At 52.7% G+C, this 25,759-nt stretch overlaps 2 protein-coding genes across 12 annotated transcripts in view; one reads left to right on the top strand and one right to left on the bottom strand.

Moving 5' to 3' along the window:
- LOC135913055 (rootletin-like) overlaps positions 1–25,759 on the bottom strand; it is a 308,691-nt gene that overhangs the window by 276,083 nt on the left and 6,849 nt on the right. The window lies entirely within an intron of this gene.
- LOC135913054 (G-protein coupled receptor Mth2-like) lies at positions 11,614–23,981 on the top strand. The gene is made up of 3 exons (XM_065445704.1): positions 11,614–11,980; positions 21,566–22,564; positions 23,408–23,981. The coding sequence occupies exons 2-3, from the start codon at positions 21,633–21,635 to the stop codon at positions 23,694–23,696; spliced, it is 1,221 nt and encodes a 406-aa protein (XP_065301776.1). The 5' UTR covers positions 11,614–11,980; positions 21,566–21,632; the 3' UTR covers positions 23,697–23,981.

Below are 25,759 nucleotides of genomic sequence, written 5' to 3'. Positions count from 1 at the left end.
TGATAACGGATGTTTTTTTATTTGAAAAAATACTCGAAAAAGTATTCGATTCGATTCGCATTCGATTCGGTCTCAAAATTCACTATTCGCACACCTCTGCTATACGCGATGTCACACCTGGCGATCACCTCAAAGAGTCACATCGCGTTGGCACGATTAATTTTTAATTTAAGTATAAGTGCGACTGTGGCCTAATGGTGTCAGGATTGGGGGCTCAATCCCATCGCTCGAGATCCGTTGCCAAGATTGGAGTCCGGCATGAATTCGAAGGTAGCTGGCCCATGCCGTCGTCCAACTTATCTACGCTGAGGACGTTGATGAAGGGAATAACTGCTTCTCATCGAGAACGAGGAATATGGGTTTACTTACAGAAATTAAATCAGTCTAACATGACTGCTTGAGAAAAAAGAGTGTCAGTCCAACATGACTGCACGAGAGAAGTGAATCAGTCTAATATGACTGCTCAAGAGAAGTGGGTCCAGCATTCGCACAACAGCAGTTTTTATACACTCGGTCCGCCGGCCATACAAGGCGGCGACTGTTCGTTTACTCATCGCCAACTTGCCGCCGCCCCGCAGAACAGTTTACGTACACAAAGGCACACACATTCCGATGCCCGACGCCGGCGTTGGAGGGGTGCCGTTCCGGGAAGTATAGGCGCCAATAGTGGGTAGCTCGTTGTCTTGCGTCTGGTCGAGGCCTGGGAAGCAACATAAAACGGCTTTCCCGCGGCAGCTTGTTCATGCGTAGCAGATCATGTCCGCGCTGGAGACCTCCGGCATCATTGTTCGCCCACCGAACTCGTTCCGTCACAATGGCGATGGGGCTGGTGGATGGAGGCGGTTTTCAGCACAAATCCCGCTTCTTCGAACGCCTCCTAGCTGCAGCGACAAAGAGTGGGGGATGCGCGTCTTGTCCCCCAGTCGTAATTGGGTGGCAATTTTGCCTTGCACCTCGCCATTCTTAACAATGGTTAGAGCATCGCACAGCTGTCCTCGGGGCAGATGTTTGATCCCCCCATAGGGCACGTAATTCGTTTTTTTTTCTTAACTGTGAGCTATCCGGCAAGACAGCACCAGCAGCGCCCAACATACAGTATATTGGCACGGCCAGGAAAGACCCGGCGAGTTAGCAACGAAGAAAGCTTCACTTTTAAGACGCGGACGCGTGGTCGGCCGCGCCACCTGAATTTTCGCCAGCTTTGGAAAAACCCAAAGGCCTCGTTTTCCCATCAGCAGAATAATAATTAAAATAAAGTAAAAGAAGTTCTTTACAAAGGAGCGAGCCCAAACACTGCTCGATGCATGCAGCGAAAGTGAAGCAAAAGACCGACCGACCAACCAACCAACCCTTGAGCCCTCTATCTCGCGGACCTTGTTTCGGGGACGGGGGAGGGGGGATGTGTGAGACGCATACGCTTTACTTTCCCGAAGGAACGTGCATACAATCGCTCGCACGTCTCAAGGAACCACCGTCCTTGCCTTGAAGAGGTGGGGGGAAATCACGCGCTCGAAGAAGCAGGCCCTTTCTTCACAAGAACCAATATTAGACAAAGCTGCATCCTCGGAGTATTAGTTTTCTACTAGAATTACCATACAGAGAGAACTTTTCTGGCGATGCGATCGTTCAGGTATACCATTGGGAATGATGGTTAGGCCGCGGATTTGTCTATATCTTCGTGCTTGCGGTTTCAGGAAGGCCTTTTGTGACTTTGTTTACTACGTTTTGTCTGCCTTTATTGACGTAGGTTTTGAAGCAATCATATGTTTACCTAAACGAAGAAGGGAATAGTTGCAATTATCATGCAATATTTTGTTAAAAGTGATCAGTTGCGAAGTCACAAAGCCATTTGAAGCCACCATTTGACGCCAGAAGGGCACGAAGCTTAGGCTAACCCGCGCACCATAGCCACAATTCCCGGACTCGCTATACACACTACCGCCAGCGTTCCTTCTACTTACTTAGGTGTGAGCGAACGCATGCAAACACGGGCGCGAGAGTCGATGTTGAGCAAATGAAAACAGCATGAACAAAAAAGTATATATAATTATAAGGAGAAATACCTACGCACGTGACGAGACGTGACGTTAACCCGAAAGCTTCCCCGGTGCGCGAACAGGGTTGCAAGGCGACGCCGAGGTCAATGTAACCGCAGGACTTATTTTACTCGTATCACGGGGCACAATAACCATTAAGCTGCCAGAAGAATCAGGAGAACGGAGGGGATATATATGTTTTTCTTCCTTTCTGCGCCGCACGAAGCCAACAGACAATACAGCAGTAGAAGGGTACACATATATAGAATTTAACAGCTAATTCTTAATAGAAATCCGGAAATACTAAGGAAACGAGATATATGAATGTGGACGAAAAGAGAACTCGATCAGGCGATACGGGGGAGCCGAACCCACATCTTCCGGCTTAGGCATGCGATGCTTTGTATACATACCACTGACCACGACGGCCATAGTGCCGTCAACTTTTTCCCCTATTTGTGTGTATATTAACACCGGGAGTGTTAGCCAGCGTCACACACGGCCACCGGCGGCGGATTTGGAACCCTGAAAGGGCCCGCACACCGTTTGCCGTTCGAGGGCCGTCGTTCAACGACATTTTTGCTCGCGAACGGCGAGACTTCCCTGCCGTACAGAGGATATGGGATCGCGACCCATTCGTGCGGCAGCCGTGCAGCGACGTGGCCACTCTTCTCGGCAGCCTCACCGCCGCTGAGAGCTCGGCGGCGCCGATATCGTCGCTATGCCTTCTCCGCGGTTCACTTTCAAGGCTAAAGCCGACGGCGCTTCGGAACGAATCACCGAAGCTCAAAAGCCGGAATAATGTGTTACCGTTGTTGTCACTCCTCGCAATAGTTATGCACGCAGAAGAAACCACGGCGACATTAGCGGCCTCTGTCGGCCGCGACGCGAGCACGTACGAGCCGGTCGTACGCCGTCGGTAACCGTGCACTGCAGCTGAGCTTTTTAATAAAACTTTTTAATAAAATTTAACTTTATCTAGCGTAAATGATTTTCTTTTGACAAGGTGCTGCAGCCGCCCAGGAAAACATCCGCTATGGCATTCTCCACGGCATCTCCCCTCAGTGTCGATCGCTCTCGGTCGTAGGCCAGACATGGCGGGAAAGCGCGTATACAGGGCTATCATCATGGGCGTCGGCACGGACACTGCACATATGCATGCGCTCCGAACGCGGTGCAACATTCTCTGAGAGGCTCATCGGACAAAACACGGCGATATAGCATATTTGACACATTCAGGCAGCCTCCGTGGTAGCCTGGGGTGCAAGTGGTTTTTAACGGCACGAAGCGAACGCATCGCGTGTTTACGAGCGCCACACTATTTGCTACGCTAAGTCGCACGCGACGCGGCTCAAATGAACTGAGTACCGAAAAGTTCGCATGCACGTATACGTCGAGCACGGCGTGAACGTCTTCGAAAATGTTACAGTATAATATGTATTACAATACGGTTGCAATGATCAAGCACATGCGCCGTCATTGTAACAATCAAGTCGCACACAAGCCACGGACTCACACTGTGTGCCCATATACCACATATAGTAGCATCCTGGTCGTCTAGATGCCAACGGGATGGAATCCGCTGCTCCTCCACACGCCCCTCCCCTTTCCTCATCCCTTCGAGGCGGTTGTGCAGCGCCCGCAGGGTCGGCTCAATTTGCAATCATATTAAAGCCCTCGCGAAGACCCAGCCTTGCAATTCGCCACCTTTAACTATATACGAACTACGACGCCCCGTTTACAACTCCCTCCCCCCCCACCCCCCCCCCCCCCCCCTCCGGGATCGGTTCACACTTAAGGCCGACCCACACCGAGCGAACTTTCCTGAACTTTTCTTTCCGTGGCGACGCGGCGACGTGCCTTGCTTTATCTCTCGCCAACACACTGGCGGACAGAAAGGGAAACCGGGCAGTGGCAGGCAAGCAAGCAAAACTTCGCCTAAAGAAAAAAAAAAGAAGGAAAAGAAGAGGCCGTGTAAAGCCAACATAACCGATCTCCGCCCCAGATGAGCGGTTGAGTGCACAGGTCTGCCCGCCCCTTCGTCCTCGCGCACAGTAACGGCCGCGCGGTCCTTGCACTATTACGAACGCGAGGAAAGAGGCACAAGCACGTTCAGAGCGAGCCGTCGCGCACATTGCATAACAGCTGTGCGCGCAGCGAGGAACGCGCATTACGGAGTAGCGGCACCAGCGCAGCCTTGCGCAACATATATTTTTTTTTTCCTCCTCGGGCTCGCTCCTCACAGTCACGCGCTGTTCGCGTGACCGAGCTACAGGCGAGCGCTCTAGCGGCGAGGAGGCTGCACCAGCCGGACGATACTCCGAACGACGACGACGACATAAGCTCGAGGCCGATGCATATCGCGGATATCGGCCACATTCTGCGGCGATTCGACACCATCTTTCGGCAGCGGCTTCGCCATACTAAGCGCGGCGAGCCAATAAACTTCACGCCCAATGAGCGCGATGTGAAAATTATAAGAGACCCGCCTAACCAGACCTGCGTCCGGAAGCACAGTGCTGCAACAAATCGACGCCGCACAGGAGGATCTATACGCGTAGCGGTACAAACAAAACGATATGAAGAAGTTCCGGCAGAACCCATTTCACGTTGAACGTCGACGTTAATGCGATTCGCACTCAGTGAACGGAGCGGCACGTGGTCTTGGCGCGGGGCATTGGTACCGCGTGAAAACGGTATATAAGGTGATAAGGAGGGGCCGTTCTTGTAGCGAACCTCCCCGAACCACAGAACTACGGCAGTATTCCCCCTGGCTTCACGGTGTTAAGAATGGCGAGCTGCAAGGCAAGATTGCCACCCAGTTACGACTGGGGGACAAGACGCGCATCCCCCACTCTCCGTCGCTGCAGCTAGGAGGCGTTCGAAGAAGCGGCCTTTGTGCTGAAAACCGCCTCCATCCACCAGCCCCATCGTCATTGTGACGGAACGAGTTCGGTGGGCGAACAATGGTTCCGGAGCTCTCCAGCGCGGACCTGATCTGATACGCATGAACAAGCTGCCGCGGGAAAGCAGTTTTTTGGTGCTTCCCATGTGTTACGTTTCGCCTACGATGCGCGATATGGCCGGCGCGGATGCAACGGACGTCGGGGCTTCGTTCAAAGCGGCGGACATTTTGGCCCGTTCGGAGCGGCCGCGACGCATCCCCGCCGAGCGCGTCCCGGCATGTTCAGTGCCACGTGTCTTTGTATGTGCGTGTGTGTGTGTGTGCCCACGCTTGTCAAAGCGCGGCAGCCGGGGAGAGGAGCTCCCCCAGTGTGAAGCGAGGAGGTCTGACCGGCGCCGGCGCGGCTGATGCGTCACCTCCTTGTCCCAACGTGTCTCTCAGTCCGTCCGTCGCCGCTGTCACGTGATGTCGTCCCGTGACCTTCCTTCTTGCCCGCGACGCCAAGAGTATAAGAGCAGCTGCCCCCGGACGCCAGGAGAGAGGCTCCGATTTCTTCTGTTGAGTAACGTGCTCTCCCGTCTCTCTACTTCGGTCGACCTGACCGCCCGCTCTTTGCGATGCTAGAATAAACAAGTTGTTCTGTTAGCAGTCGCCTCATGCTTTGCTGGGACCTTCGGATGCTTCCAGTGTGCCCCAGGCCGCCAGGCCAACGCTACCCTTGGGGCTTGCGACCCATTTGCAACAACGGGCGCCAACGGTCCGGTTGCAACAACGGGTGTCAGCACTGAGGTTCCAACAGCCGGTGCCATCGGTGCGGATCAAATACATGCCTCGACCAGACACAAGACAACGAGCTACCCACGATTGGCGCCGATACTTCCCGGAACGGCACCCCCCCAACGCCGGCGTCGGGCGTCGGAATGTGTGTGCCTTTGTGTGCGTAAACTGTTCTACGGGGCGGCGGCAAGTTGACAAGGAGTAAACGAACATTCGCCGCCTCGTATGGCCGGCGGACCGAGTGCATAAAAACTGCTGTCGTGCAAATGCTGGATACACTTCTCTTGAGCAGTCATGTTAGACTGATTCACTTCTCTCATGCAGTCATGTTGGACTGACACTCTTTTTTTTTCAAGCAGTCATGTTAGACTGATTTAATTTCTGTAAATAAACCCATTTTCCTCGTTCTCGATGAGATGCAGTTCTTCCCTCCATCAACGTCCTCAGCGTGGATAAGTTGGACGACGGCATGGGCCAGCTACCTTCGAATTCATGACGGACTCCAATCTTGGCAACGGATCTCGAGCGATGGGATTGAGCACCCAATCCTGACAACGGAAACCCAAGTCGATGCTGTGGTGCACCCTGTATTCCAGCACCTCAAATTACACGGGCGACCAACCTGGCCGATCCACTGCAGCAGCGAAAGTGGCTATCTCAAGCGAACGCACACAAGTGTGGAATGTTTTCAGCATTGACGAATACAAGGAATACTTTGTGCAGCTTTATCAAATCCTTTTCTCAACAAGCGCACCATTTTCTGTGAGGGTCATGTAACATTGCCTCCCTCCCTTCCAACATCTCAACACGCGCAAAAATAAATACCACAAAACGCTGTAGTTCCGAATCACACCTGGGAGGTTACCTATACGGTTGTTGAACTCTTCGGTGTACTTGGAAAACCAAGCAAATCTGAGCCTCGCTTTCGAGGTCTGTTTTTATATATATATATATATATATATATGTATACAGAGGACAAGTGCATTTAAGAGCGGCTTCGCAAGCTTACCAAATATGGGCTGTTTAGCACAGCCACCTACGCTTTCTGTGTGATCCACAGCACCATTCTACTCTTGGTAGTTCATCTGTTTGAACAAACAAACAAACAAACAAACAAACAAACAAACAAACAAACAAACAAACAAACAAACAAACAAACAAACAAACAAACAAAAACAAACAAACAAATAGACAAACACGCAAGCAAGATATCTGGAGGGGGGAAGATAAATCTGCTGCGCCATCACTCTTCCAAGCGGTTAGCTTGTACAGAGAAATGTGACAGTATTTTCCGATCAGAAACGGTGGCTCCCGACTAGCGCTTCCCTTGTTGCGCCAGCGCTGAATAACGAAAAAAAAATTGTCTGATTAAGAGTGCTTTCGTGCCGGTTCGCGCAACAATGAGCGAAGACGAGACAACGCTTCGTGGACTCCTTAACGGGCTCCACGCGAAGACGATACGCAGCACTGAGAGGGAACTCCTTCACTGAGTGACATTCTATGGGTTTACAATCTCTCAGCAGAGAAAAGTTGCCCCGAGAGGCATGATTGTCTTTCTGTTGTCCCTGTGTAACGTTGTGCTGGCCGAACCAGTCACCAGCCAGCCCAGCAAAATAACACGCATTTGTTTGTTTGGAAAAAAAAAAGACGACCTTATTATGTTGGCCTCTTTTAAGGATACTTCTAGTCTGGCCTATTCGTCCTCCACCGGAAGGGAAAGGGAAGTGGGATACGGCAGGGTGTGGTACGCATACGTCGGTGGCAGGAGGGTGATGCAGATATCATGTTGATATTCAAGAAAGCGCGCCATCTTTATTTGGTCCGTCTATAGTGTGCAAACGACACAGGGCTTATTCGATCCAGAAAATGCGCGCCCGGTTCTCTCTCGCAAGTCCCCCCCCCCCCCTTATATTTATGATACATTAGTTAGTCGCTTCACACACACACGCGCGCACGCACACACACACACAAGCACACAGGTGTGCTTACAGTCGCGAGATAAAACGCATTCGCCAGCGAAGCGGGGGAATTTCCGTGCCCACGTCTGTTTGGTGATGTGGTTCTCGAGGTAAGCCATCTTTTCACCAGCCTTATTCGCGTACACTCACCATGCGAGTTACGCCCCGGTTTGTTTGTTTGTGAAAGCGGTGGCGACGCTTTCACGACGTGGCTACATAATCTGCTAAAGAAATCAAGGCCGCCGTGCGTCCCGGCGCAGTCACCGAGTTCCAGGAAAGGAAACAAAAGCGCGGGAGTCACCGGGGGCAAAAAAAAAAGAAACAAACAAAGCGACGCGAGAAGAAAAGAAAATGAGAAAGAGAGAGAAAGCGAAGCGATGTTTACGCCACTTTTAGTGGTCGCAGGTTGCACGAAGGCATGCCATGGCATGTCGCCATATTACACTTCTCGATTTCGCGAGTTGTGGTATACGGACAGTGCTTATATAGCACCCTGCGCCTCGTCAAACATCTTTTTGCAGAGGTTCACGGGCGGTAAAGTGAATAACGGCGTCATGAGCGAATGAAGTGTCGGCCAAACGGAAACGTGCACCCACTTTGAAGCACCCAGATAACCAGAATGAAATCTACATAACATTAAGAATGGGTTAGAGCGCATACGGCAGGCATTACCAAGTCGCTATCTGTCGCTTACCACTATTCTTGAAAAGAGGAGTGTATACAATTATGACATTCTGCCGGTACTAACGTAAGCAGCATAAGCTTGGGGGATAACAAAGAAGGACCGCGCAACGAGCGATGGAAAGGAAAATGACGGGCGTAACTCTTGGAGAGGCAGCAGGAAGTCAGCGATGTGACCTAGAGACCCAACGGGAGTAGCCGACCTTCTAACCGAGATTCAAAGGAAGATATTGAGTCGGGCAGGCCATGTAATGCGTAGTGCAGATAACGGCTTGTCTATTAGCGTTAACAAAATAGGTGCCGAGGAGAAGGGAGCGCAGTCGATGACGGCAAGGAATTATAGCTGGTGTGATGAAATCACGTAATTAGTAGGCATATGGGATGGCGCAAGCTGGCAGGGAACGGGTCACTGGAGATCTCTGGCAGAGGCATTCGTCCTGCAGTAGGCACAGATGAGCATAATGATGACCGTGAAAAAAAAAAAGCACTACGACGAAACTGTGCAAGTATATAGCTTCCCGATTGCGAATAACAGCGTGAAACTCTTTTGGACGAGGTAGCAGCGCTCTCAGGAGCCTCGAAAGAACGATGCTCGCTTGTCGGATTTCGCTCAAAGGCTGAATGTTTGTACTACAAGGGACATACATAGATGGCGGTGAAGTACATATTTACAAAAGGAAGAGCAAGGAAAAGACAACATGCAAGTCCTCGGTTTGCTGCACCGACACTTTCGTTTTTTCTCGGAGGCAGCGGTGATTACACTCTGCAGGCGGCAATAGGGCGGCTTGCCGATAACACGGCAGTACGGTCACACTGCGGATCGGGATAGCCGGCCGGGAGCGGACCCAGCCACTGGCCCATTGGGGCTTCCTTGCTCAGTTCGCTGGCCCCCTCTCTCTCTCTCTGTCTCTCTCCGTCTCTAGTGCGTCGTCAGGACCAACCCCTAATGTAATAAACGGGTGGCGGTCGCTAGCAATTCTCAACTATGATTATGATAATGATGATGTTGATGACGTTTTCTGCACTGTGGCGCGGAGGGCCCATGCGGCGTTTCTGCTGGGTCTCTTGGTTGCTGGCCTTGTGAAGTCGGGGGTGTTCCACGGACGGTGCCATGCCAGGTCATGTGCCGGGAGAAGGAAGGGTTCCGAGCGACGTTTAAGAGAACAGAAAAAAAAAAGTGAGAGTACATTCAAAAGTGCATGATTCAGTTTTACAAACACGGCTCCAACTATGGGAGGACATGACATGCTAGAGTCTTTGCATGTCCGAGCGTTCCCCTCTCATAGCCGTCCGAATCCGCATTTTTATGCCGTTGATTTTCATCTTTCCCTCGTCGAGGGAATTCAGCGGCCAATCACAAACGCCGCATCGTTCCCTACCTCCCGTCCCCCAACGCCCTACGCCTTCGGTGGCGGCTCTCCCGTCTCCAACGTTGCACAATACGATGCAACCACGTGACAATCTGTGAACCGGCCGTCGACGCCTTGCCCCGGGAGTTCTCGACAATGGCCCGCCCGGTCATCAATTAGTGGCCTCTTCGTCACGGTCCATCTGTCAGGCCCTTGCGACAGTCAAGAGAGGGGGGGGGGGGCGTTGTCGTCTTGAAGTGAGCGATGGAGAGTGAATCCGAAGATATGGAACATAACTGCTTGTCCGTAAGACTCAGGTGACGCTGACTGAGTTGTCTTGAGTGAACGATGAGGCGTGATCAGCATCCGTCACAGCTGCATGTCTGCCAGTGAAGCCTCCTTTGTTCTAAGGGATCGCCAGGCACAAAAGCCTGGCTTGATCTTTCTACGGAGGCCTGATGCAGTTGCACTTCCACTCGTTGAGAGCCGCGAGGTCGCGAAGGCGTCGCGGAAACGACCTTCGAGTTTTTCCTCGGAACACTCTATAGTCACACGTTCAAAGCCTGCGGCGACGGTAATTAAACAACGGAATTAAATGGCAAAGGAATTAAGCAAGGCGGTTGACAGGAAACATGGCGTGAAAGAAACGGGAGCGAAATGGTCCGAAGGATTCCAGGGCCACTCAGCGCTCAATTGAGGACGGGGCTGAAATGGCTTTAGCCCCGAGGATTTTCTAGATAAGCAGTGGGATGCCGCACCCATTTGCGGTGAGGCGGGAGAAGTGGCTTCCCGGAGGCACCATGAGCCTCGGCCCTACTGATTTCGTAATCCGTCCCTGGCGCCATTACGGGAACGTGTTTGACGACGACGATGGCGACGATACGCTTCATTAAGCAAAAAATGAGAGTGACAGCTGTGGAGACGAATGTTTCAGGACGTTTGGAGCACCGCGAACGGTCAAAATTTCAAGGAGTCGCAGTTTGAGCAAGAACCACAAGTCCAAACAGTCGTACAGCGCTGTAGACTCTTATAAGAAGTTCTAAAAATTCCATCAAAGGAAGGTTTTTGCTTCGCTATGGAAAAAAAAAAAAGATATGCCATAAATCTTTAACGGGCACGAGCCGACAGCGAATAGGGGTCGACGCTGACCATCTCACATGCAAACAAGAGCACCAGTGTAGCCAGAAATTGTTTTCCTGTAGCGGGAGGAGGAGGCAGACGCTTGACCAGGTCACGTGCCCAGTGTGGACACCTCCTGGCTACGCCACTGCCCATTGAGCATTGGCGAACCACCTGGAACGAGCGATGTCCCGGCGTCCGATATACCCACACAAGTCGTCACCTCCCCACATTGAATACACGATTTCGTTGGCTAGACAGAACCGAAACATCAACCAAGTGGGCATGCCACCATGCCTGCGGGCCTAGTATCGAAATCACACTGGTACCCCTGAGGGTCACTGAGTCACGGAAGGTGCCAGAACTGAACGGCGCCACAACAGAGGAGAGCCAGGGGCTGAAGCCAAACCAACGAAACATCCCATAAGTCCCAAACTGCAATATTGTAAGCAGCACCGAAGAAAAAAAAACATAAAGCAAATTCCGAGAGCGTAAGAACCTGCAATTCATCTGCTACACGAGACATGTCCCCCTTCCGCGATGTACGGTGTACGCGGCAAAGCCAATAAAGACGCTCTCGGTCACCGCGACCAACGCGACCTCTCCTCCCTCTCACACCGAAAGTGTGGCAGCGAATGATGCTTCCAGCCTGGTGTCGCGCGACGGCCCACATGGGCGAAAGCGCCCTTGGAGAAAGCGAGGGTAGTGGAATGGGGAGGGTGGGGGGGGGGGAGGCGGATGCCCCGCCGTCCGTCCGCGCCGCAGGGGGGAGACGCGGCCGCCGCCGCGACCACCAGTTCACTACAACACGCTGCGAGCGGCGGACGGAAAGCGCCACACGGAGAACGACCGAGCAAGCGAGTGCGCGGCGCCAAGGTTTCGCCTCCCTTCCCCCGTTCGGCCAGTTCTTCCGCAGAGACCGACCTGTGCGACCGCCAACGGATACAAAGGCCGCCCCCCCCCCCACCCCCTTTTACTCCTGGACAGCATGTAGAACCACACGCGAGCGACCATCACCCCGCGCGGTTGACGACATTGGCCCGCCGCGGCCGACCCCCGCTGCCATAGTGCTGCTGCTTTGCCGCAGTCTTCACAGCGCGACTTGTGTCTCTGGATATACTACACCGATTGGGATCCCTCCACCGCCTCCTACAGGTAAGCTGGCTTGCAAGATTGATTAGACGAGTTAGCGATACAGCGGCGAACGGATTCGGTGCAATGACTCGGGTTGGTGTCTACAGGCTCAGGATGGGGACCACTTCGCAGACAACTCTTATGCGTTGCAAACAAACGGATGCGAAACAATATCGTTCAGGCTTATGTGCGGGAGTTTTGAACTTACATATATATTACTCCGTTACTGTCTTGCGATACCGTGTCCCGGAGCGTCGCGAATGTACTTCGGGGGGCGCGCCGCTTGCAAGTGAGCAGGTCTTCGTACGACACCTACGAGTACGCTTGCGTACACTAAGTTCGTACACGAAGTGCGCGGTCTTTATCGCTCCCGATGGAGGTTCCGACGACATGACGCGGGCCGCAGCTTCTTCTCGCTGCTGCTGCCGCCTGTTGGGTGGACCGTGCGAATGATAAGAAAGACCGTTCGTACCCACTAATCACGGTCCGAAAACCAGTTTCGTGAGCGGTGTTTTTCCAGCTGAGAAAGCCTGCCGGCGCAGAGCTGCTGCCGTTTCTTGACAGGGAAAGGGAGGTATGCAACGTTATAGGGCAAATAAACGTTTCGAATATCTACGCAAGAGAAAGTAAAGTAATACCTTGTTTCGGGAAAACAGCAACGCAACAAACAGGTACGCTACAAGAGCGCCACACCAAAACTTTCGCATAACATTTTGCACCGACTTCACGGGAACAGTTCACTGCCAGCAGGAGGAAGTCAGCTACCCCACAGTAAACCTCTGCAGTAAAGCCAGCTTTGCAGGAGCCGCAATCAATTTTCCACAACCGCGTTCACAAGGTCGGCAGCGCGCCGCCATGTCGCCGAAAAAAAGAAAAGAAACAGCGTGGACCATCACGGCGAGTAGCGCTTTTCTCTCGCGGAATAAGCGGAAAGAATCAAACGTTGCATAACAACTGCGTCGGCGGTCACGTAAGTTTAGAGAACTCGCTAAAACATACAAGGTTTCTTCGTGAAGCGGGCGCGTACGTAGCCTGGAATTGCGAGTCATTCTGGAGATCGCTCGCAGACCTGCGCACTGCGGACATGCATATGTGTAGATGCACGTTATAGGAATGTATTTTCGCAGCGAGCGCATTCGAAAAGCTCTAGACAGGTGCACATTAGAGTAAGTAGCGCTTTTGCTGCGTATTCAGTCGAACCAACGAGAAAAGCAGCAACTATACTGTAGAGCTGAGCGAGCCGGTGCCCAGGATCGCGCAAGTAGATAACAGCGAGACACTCGACAGGCGAACAAGAGGGCCGGACAGCGTTCCGCCGTCTTCTTCGCCTCCTGTGTCGTTTTCAGCCCCCGATGGTTTACCTTTTTGAAATCGGAAGCCTTTTCTTACCGGACACCGTTCGCGCAGTCTCTGCGAGTTCTACCGAAGCGAAAGTGCGCTTCTTGCGCTCTATAGCTATAACTTTCACAAACTGCGCATACGACGGAGTATACAGCCCATGCACTGGCGCAGCGTGTAGCTGCAAGTCTCGGGACTGAGAGTAGTCTTCGTTCTGCAAGCTGAGACGAGAAAACCGCAATCTCGCAGTCCGCATCCGCGGACGACTCGGCGGAAGAGTGTAGATGTGTTCCGCCGTAGGCCGTACATGTAGTGCCACCAAGGTCCATTGTCTTTCCCCGTAATGCCCCTCGACCGAGGCCTTTCCAGCACCTATTAAGTATATGTGCAAACGTTTCCGCGTCTATGGGAGTCGGGACAAATATCTGACTCAGCACGCCGCGCTACACAGATGCACATCGTCCGGCCACTCGTGTCACTTTAAACAGGTAGCTTCATATCTTTTTTTTTCTTCCTACGCCATCTAACGCCGACGATAGGGTGGACACATCAACCGGATACACATAGCTTGGAGCGCACACTTCTACCTGCGCGATACCAGCGGTGATGCAGGGAGCTTGGCATGACAGAACTGCGCGAAAGAAGACGGGAAGCAAAGGACAATAGACGGAACTACGCAGATTCAAAACATAGATATGTCTTTTTCAATATATGTAGGATAAAAATGAGGACAGCGCGAAAAATCAAGGACGGAGACGAATAAACACCACGAGTACTTCTGTCCATTCGTCTCCCATTCTTGTTTTTTTCGCGTTACGCTCATTTCAACATGGATCCGTATAGCAACTCGCCAAACTGCCAACCTTGCTACAGCATGTTCCAACAACAATCTACATATATCTATGTGTTTATCCACTAAACTTTAGATGATAGTCGGCGCTCTGCCTTATTTTTCGTCATGTTTCATCATGTCATCACACCAACTCGCAGTGGTGTCCCCACTTGCGCTGGGCTTGTTGTAGGAGCCGCGTCGCTTCCTGCAAGAATCAGAAGTGATGACGAGGGTTCATCGTTTGCGAGGACGTTATGAATTTCGTCCAATGCTGACGCGAATTGCATAGCGAGAAGCTTCTGCGAAGGCGCGCCATTGATGGATATATACAGGAAAAGTCGCCATTGAGAGCTGATGACTCACTTTCCCCCTTTAACTTCGCAGCTTTGTTTAAACGCAACAAGGAGGCGCCGTCTACTACTTATGCATCGATCGAAGGGAAGATCCCCTAACGGTTTCCGTACGTCAGAGTCATTCAGTCACCACCGGTTGCCGCGGTGGGACACTTAATACGCAAGACCGCAAACATGCAGCTTCGCATGTGAAGCGATTCTAGCGATTATCGCTGCTGCTGTAGAAGTTGGCTTCTGAATTTCAAGCTGCATCGGAGCGAGTGTAAGCCCAATGTCCGAGGTGAATTAGTGGTGGACCAGCCCAAAATTTACACCAATAAAGATGGCAGATAGTTATCAACGCTATTCCAAGACATGACCATCGCAGAAACCGAGCTACACTCGAGGAGGGCCGGCGAAGATTGAGACGACAGGTTCCCGACTCACCCGAAGTACCGCATACCACCTATAAGGTACCCTTGCGAGAATAGCCTGCACAATCGGACAAGTACGCAGAGTAGGTGAAAGGTTTCTGCACACGATGCCAACCGGTACGTTACTCGCAAAAGAAGCAGCCGCTAACGTATCAGGTGCCACGTAGTAATGTCACACAATTACGGCGACGACAAAAGTCCTGTCGTTCAGTAAAGCGGGCACGTTCCCGCAGTCGAGCTCGAAGAGGCAAGGCGCACGGCACAACAGCGCGATCGCAGCGCATGCACCGTTTACGCGGTCACACAATGTCCTTCTGTCCATACAGCGGAGAACGACCCGTTCAAGACACAGCGCCATTGTGCGCTGCCTGCGAGCGACCGCGCAATAGGGAGGAAAGAATACGCGCAGGCCACGAAGTATAGCAGAGCGGCCGTAATTTTCCGCCGCCCGTCGTCGCGCCACACGTCTGCGACGTGTCGCTTCGCGGCTCGTCCCGCGCGCCACGTCTCACGAGTCCCAACGAGGAAACGACGCCGCCGAAAACGAGCCCCACACAATGGGGCTCGGCGAAGAGCGTCGTCACGGACGCTTCATCGAGGCCATGACCACGTACAGCACGCCATGCATACGGGACCGACAGGACTAACCCACGGAGGGAAGCGTTCGATGAAACGGCGCAAGCCGTATAGCACGTCTGCACAGCAGACGAACGTGGCCAGTTCCAAGCGTTAGACACCGGGCTCCGACTGATGCTAGTGACAGAGGTATGGAGAAGTACGCGACGTACTACAGACGGCGAGATATACAGCGGTGCACACGATGTGAACAGACAAGCCGCTCAGGCGGATCCCCGACCTCGAAGCGCACGCGTACTACCGCATGGCCGTACGAGAATGTGGCTTCACGACGCCATCGCGGCCGCTTGCAGATTTGGTTGTTTCGTGCACGCGGCAATGAAAGGACGTTCCGCGTCACGTTTTCCCATGGACTCCATCCAACGGCGGCTTTCGAAACCGCTTCCCACGAGAGTTACTCTCAGCTACGCGAAAGAGGTGCGAAGAGAGGCAGACAAAACGTTCCCCTCATTATCGCGATCACTTTACCGAGAGGCTACTCCTCGAGCATGAAATACCTTTCGTTGTGATTCAAAGGCTCGGCGGGAAGGCCCGAGCGCCTTACAGCTCTTTCTAGAGCCCGAACGTCGCACATTATTCGGCGGCCCGTTATAACCGTCCAGAACGTTACGATTGGCCCAAGCTAAACGAGCTTGGGCCAACTGTTGGTTGCCAAACAGTTGGCAGGCTGCGCTCGTGGTGTGTTGAATGTTCCTTTCGCTTGTCCTCGTTTTTTCATGCAATATTAACTTCCCTATAGGTATGAACCAACTAGCCCTTGTAGGGGTTGGAGGACGGGACTTCGGGATGAAAACCCAAAACTTGGGAGGGATTTATTTACATATTATACAGGGAGGTGAGCGTCAATTAACAGTTGTACAGACATTACGGGCCAGCAGCAACTCGGACGCTGCGGCCCGCGGCAAGAAGTTCGAGAGAGGTGAATCAGGGAATCAGGGCATGTCCCAGAAAGCTCAGGTCTCTCTGGAAGGCTTCTTATACACCCTTCGTGCACTGTAAGTCACGTCATGTTTCACCAATGGGAGAGTCCGCTCCGATGACGCCACTTTCAGCCAATGGTAGGCGCCCGTGTCGCGGTGTCGCACCTGGCGGCTCTCTGCGGTCTTGCCTCGCAGACTGGCAATCCACTTCTTCTAGGCTGGAGAAGGAGGGGGGGGCGCTCATGCTTCATTGCACAAGGGCCCACCTGCACCCGGTGGCTCGGCTCCGCAGCGGTAGCAGATGCCTTCTTCAAAGCCGAAGGGGGACGATTGAGCTCCATTGTACGAGGCCCCCTTCTAATCCCGGCGACGCACGAACTTGTTGCCTTAAACTTGTTTGCTCGGCCGCTTCTCTGGAATGCACTTTCCTGCTTCTGCATTCCTCAATTAGCTGTGCTGCAATCCGATGTGGTCTGGGGAACTCGAAGTAATCGCAGGAAACAGCTCCATATCTAACACCCTCAAGGACATCCTACAAAAGTATATACTTACACTTAAAACATCACTTCAAAAAGCGGGTACCTGGAAGTCCACGCTTACTTGACGAAAAATATAGGCCTTAGCCGACGTTGGCCGTGCACACAAGCGCCTCCCAGCTTAGAAGATATAAGCGCTCACGAAAACCACGTTTTCCCAGCAAATCCTCAAGACTTAAGTCACCGACGGAGACGAATAATTACCCCACGGACAGTGGCCTCAGAGAACGCACTCCGGTGCGATCCCGGAGGCCACGTACGTACGCAGACGCTTTGCGCGGAGGCCAGAAGGGCCGCGCCGATCGACGGGCAGGCGGAATAAACCGCGCAGTGCCGTGTAGTATAGAGCAACATATAACACAGCCGAGGACGAGTGCAAGTTGAGCAAGTTGGCGCATATGGATTCATGTTACTGAAGAACAGGCGTCCTAACACGAACGCAAACGCCGTGCACACGATTGGTGGGTTGGCGCGGCTTTCCCTCCAGCATGCGCAGACAAGTTTTGTGTCTACCTTCCTTTCTGCCATCTGTGCGACCTTTCGGTTGATAGGCGGCGTTTGTGCCCGTCCTTTTCCTCTCTACACTCGTGTCCGTGTTAGCGCGCCTGCTATTCGGTAATGCGTACCGCAGCTCGTCAACAATTAATTAATTAATATTTGGGGTTTTACGTGCCAAAACCACTTTCTGATTATGAGGCACGCCGTAGTGGAGGACTCCGGAAATTTTGACCACCTGGGGTTCTTTAACGTGCACCTAAATCTAAGCACACGGGTGTTTTCGCATTTCGCCCCCATCGAAATGCGGCCGCCGTGGCCGGGATTCGATCCCGCGACCTCGTGCTCAGCAGCCCAACACCATAACCACTGAGCAACCACGGCGGGTGAGCTCGTCAACAATGTTCACGGCAATTGTTTTCTGCCCCGGAGTACAATCAAGACGAACCGCCTCGCCAGCAGTGACGGCCGCTGGCGCACCTCACCGCCCCTCGAAAGCCGCTCCGCTGACCGTGCGCACCGATCCGACAAAACGCGCGCGTGTACCGGCGCTCACACGCGGGCCGAACCGACAGGTATGACGCAACCGCGGCCCCTCATCAATAGCAAATGAAGGAAGAAGGCCGTCCGTCGCCCGCTGTTGCGGAGCGGTCCCCTTCCGTTCAACACTCCGTGGAGTGACAGGTCCGCGCGTCGCGCACGAAAGGGACGGCGGCACGCACGCACACCGTCCTCGGGTCCTCGCGCGCAGCGGCAGTCAACGTCGCCGCCGCGGAAACGGTCGGCTGCGTGCGCCCGGGGCAGCGGGGCTGGGCGTCCGCACGATTTGCATCGACGTCGTCGTCCGACGCAAGCGCAGAGATGCGAGCGGCCGATGAGCCCTCAAGCGGGGCAGACGACTGTCGATCGCAGTGCGTACACTATATGCGAGTTGCAGTGGGGCGGCGCGGGCATCGAGGAATCTGACGGCCCACTGCGCGCGAACAATTTTTGCTCGGCGCGTGCGCCATAATGTGCACGTATACTCGCGATGGGGGAAAACAGGACCATAGATGAGAGGCGACCTCGAGCAGCACGTGGCAAGGTATACCAGACGCGTGTGCGTTTGCCGCGAATCTAGCTGCCGTCAGCGAGCAACAAGAGCAGATCAACCGCAGCAACGAATGTAGAATGGACGTGGATAATCTATTAGAAACGCAAGCACGACGAACCTTGGGTTTCTTTAAACACACACGCAAGTGGAGAAGACAGCTCTCTAAATGAAGTCGCTGGACCACCATGAAAACGAAATGGCGACAGGTCGCGAGTCGCCTCCTTGTCCGGTGCAAATGCTAAATCATAAGCACGTACGTCAGACCTTTGAAGCGTTACGTACGCACCAGCTGCTGCTGAAACACGAAGCGCTATTGCTTTAGCTTGTCCAGTATGGGCGGGAGGCAGTATGGGCGGCAGTATGGGCGGATGGGCGGGAGACGTAAACGTGAGCTGAACCAGACGAAGAGCTCTTTTAGCCACCGTTGGATGGCTAACAATTGCATCAACCAACCCCGGCAGGGGCAAATCGTGACACAATTGCGCCTCTGCGAAAATTTAGACCAGCAGCGTAAAAGAATACAGTTGGTTACTGTAATATGAGCTCTTGAAGTTAAAAATTTTGACAGAATTGAGTGACTGATTGGGTTAATTATGAATTTCAAGTGGCTCCAGCCAAAAAGTAAGTTTATTTTCTCGACGTTTCGGAACCAACTCCAACTCGACCATGAAAGCTTAAATGTTGCGCCTGGACATCCCTGTCGTCACTTCCACTGAAGGAGGAGCCGAGTTGGTTGCGAAACGTCGTGAAAATAAAGTTATTTTTTGGTTGGAACCACTTGAAATTCATGTGAGCTCTGTGTTTGCCTAGTTGAGCTCTGCGCCACCAGCTGGCTTCAACGCTCCGGTAAAACGCCCAATCCGCCTGCGTTAACGGGGGTACCAGAGAAACTAAAGCTCTCTATTAAGGCGTGACGAGGCAGTACAAGCACATGTAGACTATCTATCTCATCGCAGCACCCTCATTCCCAAAGGTGTCGAAGAAATAAAGAAAGACTCGCGTTGATTCAGAGTTCCAGTAGTGCAATCATCAACACGTCGTGCGTATACGTCTTCAATTCAGCACTACACCTGTTGGCTACAGGGACCCTCCATTATGAAGAACTAAAAGAAATAACAAAACATTGCGTAATGGAGACCAGGGCGAAGGCGTGCATGCATAGGACGCACGCTAACAAAGTGCGGGTCAAGAGAAACACACAAACCGCCGCAGATTCGTCGGAGCCTCACACATGACGTCTCATGGTAGACCTTGCAGGGGGCACGCGTACGGGCACGGTGCGGCGGGCAACCCCCCCCCCCCCCTTTTTTTTTCTTCGAAGGGTTATATTTAGAGGCGCGAACGGTAAGGCGACAAAGGACCAGCCCTGCAGTCGCCCGCGGCCAGACACCGCCAATTACGGAAAGGTGTCAGTCAAGTCGGGGCTACAGTCTCGTTAGGGTTCGTGCCAAGAACGCTCGCCGTTGCGTAACGTTAAGACAACGGTCAATCACTGAGGGCGTATGCGATGGACGTTTCCTGCGCTTTGTTTTTGTCGGTTCCATCACGCGCGCGTGAAGGGTCTTCGTCTCATAACGCGCTCGCGAAACTTAGCCGCGAAAAAGCAAGCATACACAAAGGGAAGCAAACCGCCGGTCCTTACGCAACCCCGCCCTGCAATAGCAGTACGCACAAACGGCCTCGCCGCTTATAGAAACAACCGACTCTGCTGCCGCGTATACGGTGTCGTCACCGGCTGCTGCCGTTTCTCCACGCCTAGCGCCTTCGCGGAAGGCGCCCTTGAACTGTCCGTCGCCGGCATCGACAGCTTTCGCTGTGGCTGCCGCGTCCAGTGCCGTTGGCCGCGGCGATAAAGCCTCGGGCCACTGTCGTACTAGGATGCCTCGATGACGGCAGGCCGGGGAGGAACGGATAGGCAGGGCATCAAGATATCCTATATACTCACGTGCCCACTTGGGAAGAATAAGGGGAGAGGGAGGGGATGCATGCAAAGGACACAAACAGGTGCAGCTTATGGGACGCGCCGCGAGACCGCGCTGCGCGCATCGTGGATTCGCGCATCGATTGGAGGATTGGTGGAAGAAAAGTAGGGAAACGACAAAGGACGGAGACGTACAGAAGCACAGTTCGCAATAGGGTATCAGAAAATTTGTACGTGGTAGTTCATAGTGTGTTTTTTTTTCTCATTGGTTAACCTAGGTAGGATATTAGGCAGCATAGTAGCAAGAGCTTGGTGGCGCAAGCCACCGCCCCGTTCCAAAGGGGACGCTCATAACATCCATCCATCCATCCATTATCGCGCGTGGGAAGCCCTGCTCCTATGCGAAGTCGCGCATAAAAGAAAAGCAATCCAAGCTAAGCGTCAGGGCTCTTCGTGGACCCGGGTTATTTATAAGATTTCGCGGTTGCGCCGCTTTCGTTTTTGCGGCCGCCCACCGGCTCGTCAAGTTTCCCTTTCGCTGACCCTGTCGCGTCTTCACTCCCACCGATATATAAAACTGACCCGCGGAAAGACGAAGTGCAGAAGCGAAGCGGCGTCGCGAGAGCCGTATACACCGCTGGAATTGAGCTCCAAGCATCGCGCCGCTGGGCTGCAGTCACCAATTTCGCAGAGCGCGCCGCATCGTTGAAATTAAGGGTAGAATCAAGATCACTATAGGAGGACGGAGAACCACCGCGGGAAATATCGGACAAAGTAAACGGTGAGCTTGCTCGTAAGATGCAGTTCTTCCAGGAGAGGTGATGAGCCATTCAAAAGCGGGTTCCTCCCAGGCGTCCCTTCTTCACACAAATCTGAAGTATACGCAGAGGTGCAGGATCTTCGGGTCACCTATTCCTCAGTGCCCACACCCGAATGGTCGGAAGCATCGATCGAGACTGCAAGAGTTTCTGTGCCTTTCCTTTACAATTTACAGATAACGGTACACCGTCCGTCCGAGGAAAGAAAGGTCCCACCGGGGCTCACGTTCTCTCTCCTTCCCTCTGCTCAGGCGCGGGGGCCCGCGACAGCCCAGAAGCCGGCCGGATGTGGCCGGCGGCGTGCGGCGTGCGAGGCGCATGGCCATCAGCATGTTCTTGGACAGCATCTACCTCAACTGGGTGCAGCGACGCTTCCAGAACGCCACGCCCGAGGCCCGCAGCCTGCTGCGCGCCGCTCGCGTCTCGCTGCCCAACGAGGCCGCGGGCGCGCCGGGCGCCGGCGGGCCGCTCAACGCGTACCTGGCGCGCAACCCGGTGCTGCAGCTGCTGCAGAACAACCACTCGTGGCTCGCGCTGCTCGGCAACTCGACGGCCATCGGCGCCGGCGGCGACGACTACGCGGTGCGCGTGAGCAACGCCAGCCGCGCGGGCTCCTACTACGACCACGGCCTGACCGCGCTCTACCCGTACCTGGCCGTGGCCATGGCCGTGTCGCTCATGTTCCTGGCGCTCATCTGCGCCGCGTACTGCGTGCTGCCGGACATGCGCAACACGCACGGCAAGAACCTGCTCTCGCTGTCCAGCTGCTTCATCGTGCTCTACGTGGGGCTCATCGTGGACTTCACGCTGCGCTCGGTGCTGCCGCGTCGGGTGTGCTTGGCGGTGGCCGTGGTGCAGCACACCAGTTTTCTCGCGGTGTTCTTCTGGACCAACGTGATGGCGTTCGACGTGTGGCAGGCCATTGTGACGTTGCGGCCGCTGGCCAATCCGCGCCTGCGCGAGGACCACTACTGGCAGTACGCAGTGTACGCGTGGACCGCGACGGCGGCCGTCTCGGCGCCTGCCTTCGTGCTGCACTTCACCGAGCTGGTGCCGCAGGCGTACCGGCCCCGGTTCGGCGAGGTGCGCTGCTGGCTCAGCGGCCAGCTCGCCTACGCGCTCTACTTCAACCTGCCCGTCGGCATCATACTGCTCTGCAACGTGGTCATCTTCGGGTTGACCGCGTGGGCCCTGTACCGCGCCAAGACTCTGCAGAGGGTCACCCTGCAGGCCAAGCAGCACAAAAAGATGTGAGTCCTGCGGCCACCGTGCGCGCGCCTTCCTGTCCGGCTTGTGTCGCGTAAACCCTTCGTCGTGCGGATGTCTCGATCGTGTGGACGGAGTCGCGCCTGCCGCGTCCCATGGGTGCCCCGGGACCTCGTGTTCCCAAGCAAGCTTTGCAGCACGTGGCTTGATGACGCAGTGTTGCACTTCACTGCATATGGCAGCAATTGAACGCCTGACTTGCTTGAGTAATCAATGTGCAAGAGTTGAAGCTTGGGCGAGTTGGTAATGGTTCCCAGTACACATACATCACAGAAATAAGCGACAGGCAAGAAGTGAAAGAGCGATGATAATTAAGCTAGGTGATATCCAGTTCATCTTTCACAAGTGACATTGCTTTGCATTTGTGTTGTTACCTTCTTGACAAGTTAACACATCAGTTCGGTTATACTTCCCAATTTTACATGAAAAACTCCTACGAAATCATGAGTATTGCTTGACACAAATTCCGGGTTTAATTTCGACCAGTGAAAGAATTTTTATGTGCCAATGTGCTCTACATTGCCATTTCTTGGGCGTGTTGGTAAATTGAAAGCATATTTACATGTCACATGTCTACATGTCAGCGCTGCCTAAAGAATGTGGAACCAACCAGTGCAGAACTTGAGTTAAATAGGCGTAAGGCTGGCAACACACCTAGCCGAATAGCGAAGGGGCCTGCCAAACATGTGCATTCATTTTACCATTAAATGTGTTGCTTTATGACAAGTTACCTCTAAAATACATATATAGTGCATTTACAGCTGCCACTTCAACTCTGTGCCCGTGCATGGCTGACAGCTCTTTTTCTCTCTGCCCTTTTCTGCTAGGTTCTACTTGTATGTCAAGCTCTCGGTCGTCATGGGCATCATATGGGTGTTTGAGTTCATACCCTGGATCACTGGCTACTACAGACTGTATGGACTTGCCGGCATGCTGAACTCCTTGCACGGCATCTACCTGTTCTTCATTTTTGTTTTCAAGCACAAGACACTTGCGCAGCTGCGCCAGCGTCTCAGCTGCTGTGGCAAAAGAACAGTAAAACCCACCCTGTCCAAGAAGTACTCGTCCAGCACGCTCACATCCATCTCCAACTGTGCACTCAGCTCGGGACCTTAGTGCGACTCCTCGTGGTTGCAGCAAAGATGTGTTGTTGTGGTGCAAAGTGGTGAATTTTTTTTTTTCTCCCTGCCTTGAGAACCTTGGGATATGTGATAAGTGCATCAAGAACAGCTGTGCATACTGACGTGACAATGCGATGCCAAAAACATTTAAAAGAAATGTGGCGTGGAGATGTGCGCACTAAATAACAGTGAGTCAACTGGACTGCTCAGCAACACTTGTGACATGCCATTGAACTGCCACTAAACTGTGGAAATATTTATAAAACATGTTGTCCATCAAGCTACAGCTTTCACATTGCTTTTGCGAGAACATCTTGTGAGTGTGCATTTATGTGCATCGGTGTTGCTATGCTAAATGAAGGCTTTAGGATTTTCCGAAATTAATGCACAGATCTTGTGTATTATTAATGCAACAGCGTTAATCTGCTTTTCCTTCTTGTCTGCTCCTGCTACAAGAATATTTTCATCTGGATTAAGGAATGAAGATGCTTTAACAACATGAGCTAGCACTGCCGATACGAGGTCATCATGTTTACTGTACCTGATTTGCCAAAATTCACAATAAAGCTTGAAGGTATAAATTATGTTGAAGGAAAACAAACCAATTACAAGTTTATTTTTTAAGCGATGCTTAAAACATTACTGTAATAATGTAATAACGTACATGCATCAAATTATGCTACAGACTTCTGAAGGCTAGATCATCATCAGCAGCAGCATATTTTTGTACACTGCAGGACGAAGGCCTCTCCCTGCAATCTCCAATTACCCCTGTCCTGCACCAACTGATACCAACTTGTGCCTGCAAATTTCCTAATTTCATCCCCCCACATAATTTTCTGTCTTCCTCAACTGCACCTGCCTTCTCTTGGCACCCATTCTGTAGCTCTAATGGTGCACCGGTTATCCATCCTGTGCATTATATGGCCTGCCCCACTCAATTTTTTTTCTTAATGTCAATTAGAATATCCGCTATCCCCGATTGCTCTCTGATCTGTTCCTCTCTCTTAGTGTTACGCCTAACAATTCTCGTTCCATCGCTCTTTGCGTGGTCCTCAACTTGTTCTTGATCTCCAAGTTTCTGCCCCATATGTTAGCACTGGTAGAATGCACTGATTGTACACCTTTCTTTCCAATGATAGTGATAAGCTCCCAGTCAGGATCTGGCAATGCCTGCTGTATGCACTCGAACCCAATTTTATTCTTCTGTAATTTCCTTCTCATGATCAGGGTCCAGGCACGTACACAGGATTTTTTTTTCGGGGGGGGGGGGGGGGCACCACCTCCATCATCATCATCATCATCAGCCGGTTTTATTTCCACTGCAGGACGAAGGCCTCTCCCTGCGATCTCCAATTACCCCTGTCCTGCGCCAACCGATTCCAACTAGCGCCCACGAATTTCCTAATTTCATCGCTCCACCTAACGTTTTGTCGTCCTCGATTGTGTTTCCCTTCTCTTGGTACCCATTCTGTAACCCTAATGGTCCAACGGTTATCTAACCAGCGCATTACATGACCTGCCCAGCTACATTTTTTCCTCTTGATGTCAATGATAATATCGTCTATACCCGTTCGCTCTCTGATCCAAACCGCTCTCTTTCTCTCTCTTAACGTTATGCCTAGCAATCTTCGTTCGATCGCTCTTTGCGCGGTCCTTAACTTGCTCTCAAGTCCCTGCCCCATATGTCAGCACTGGCAAAATGCACTGATTGCACACCTTACTTTTTAATAATAATGGTAAGCGTCCAGTCAGGAGCTGGCAATGTCTGCCGTATGCGATCCAACCTATTTTTATTCTTCTGAGAATTTCCTTCTCATGACCAGGGTTCCCTGTGATTAATTGACCTAGGTAAACGTATTCCTTCACAGTCTCTAGTGGCCGACTGGCTATCCTGATCTCTTGTTTCTTTGCCCGGCTATTTATCTTTATCTTCATCTTCTGCATATTAATATTCAACCCCACTCTTACACTCTCTCTGTTAGGTCTCCAATCATTTGTTGTAACTCGTCTGCATTGTTGTTCAATAGAACAATGCCATCGGCAAACCGAAGGTTG

This window comes from Dermacentor albipictus, chromosome 1 (genome assembly GCF_038994185.2).
Source record: "Dermacentor albipictus isolate Rhodes 1998 colony chromosome 1, USDA_Dalb.pri_finalv2, whole genome shotgun sequence".
Lineage (NCBI taxonomy): Eukaryota > Metazoa > Arthropoda > Arachnida > Ixodida > Ixodidae > Dermacentor > Dermacentor albipictus.
Note: the sequence above shows the minus strand (reverse complement) of the source record. Positions and strands in the feature narration are given on the sequence as shown.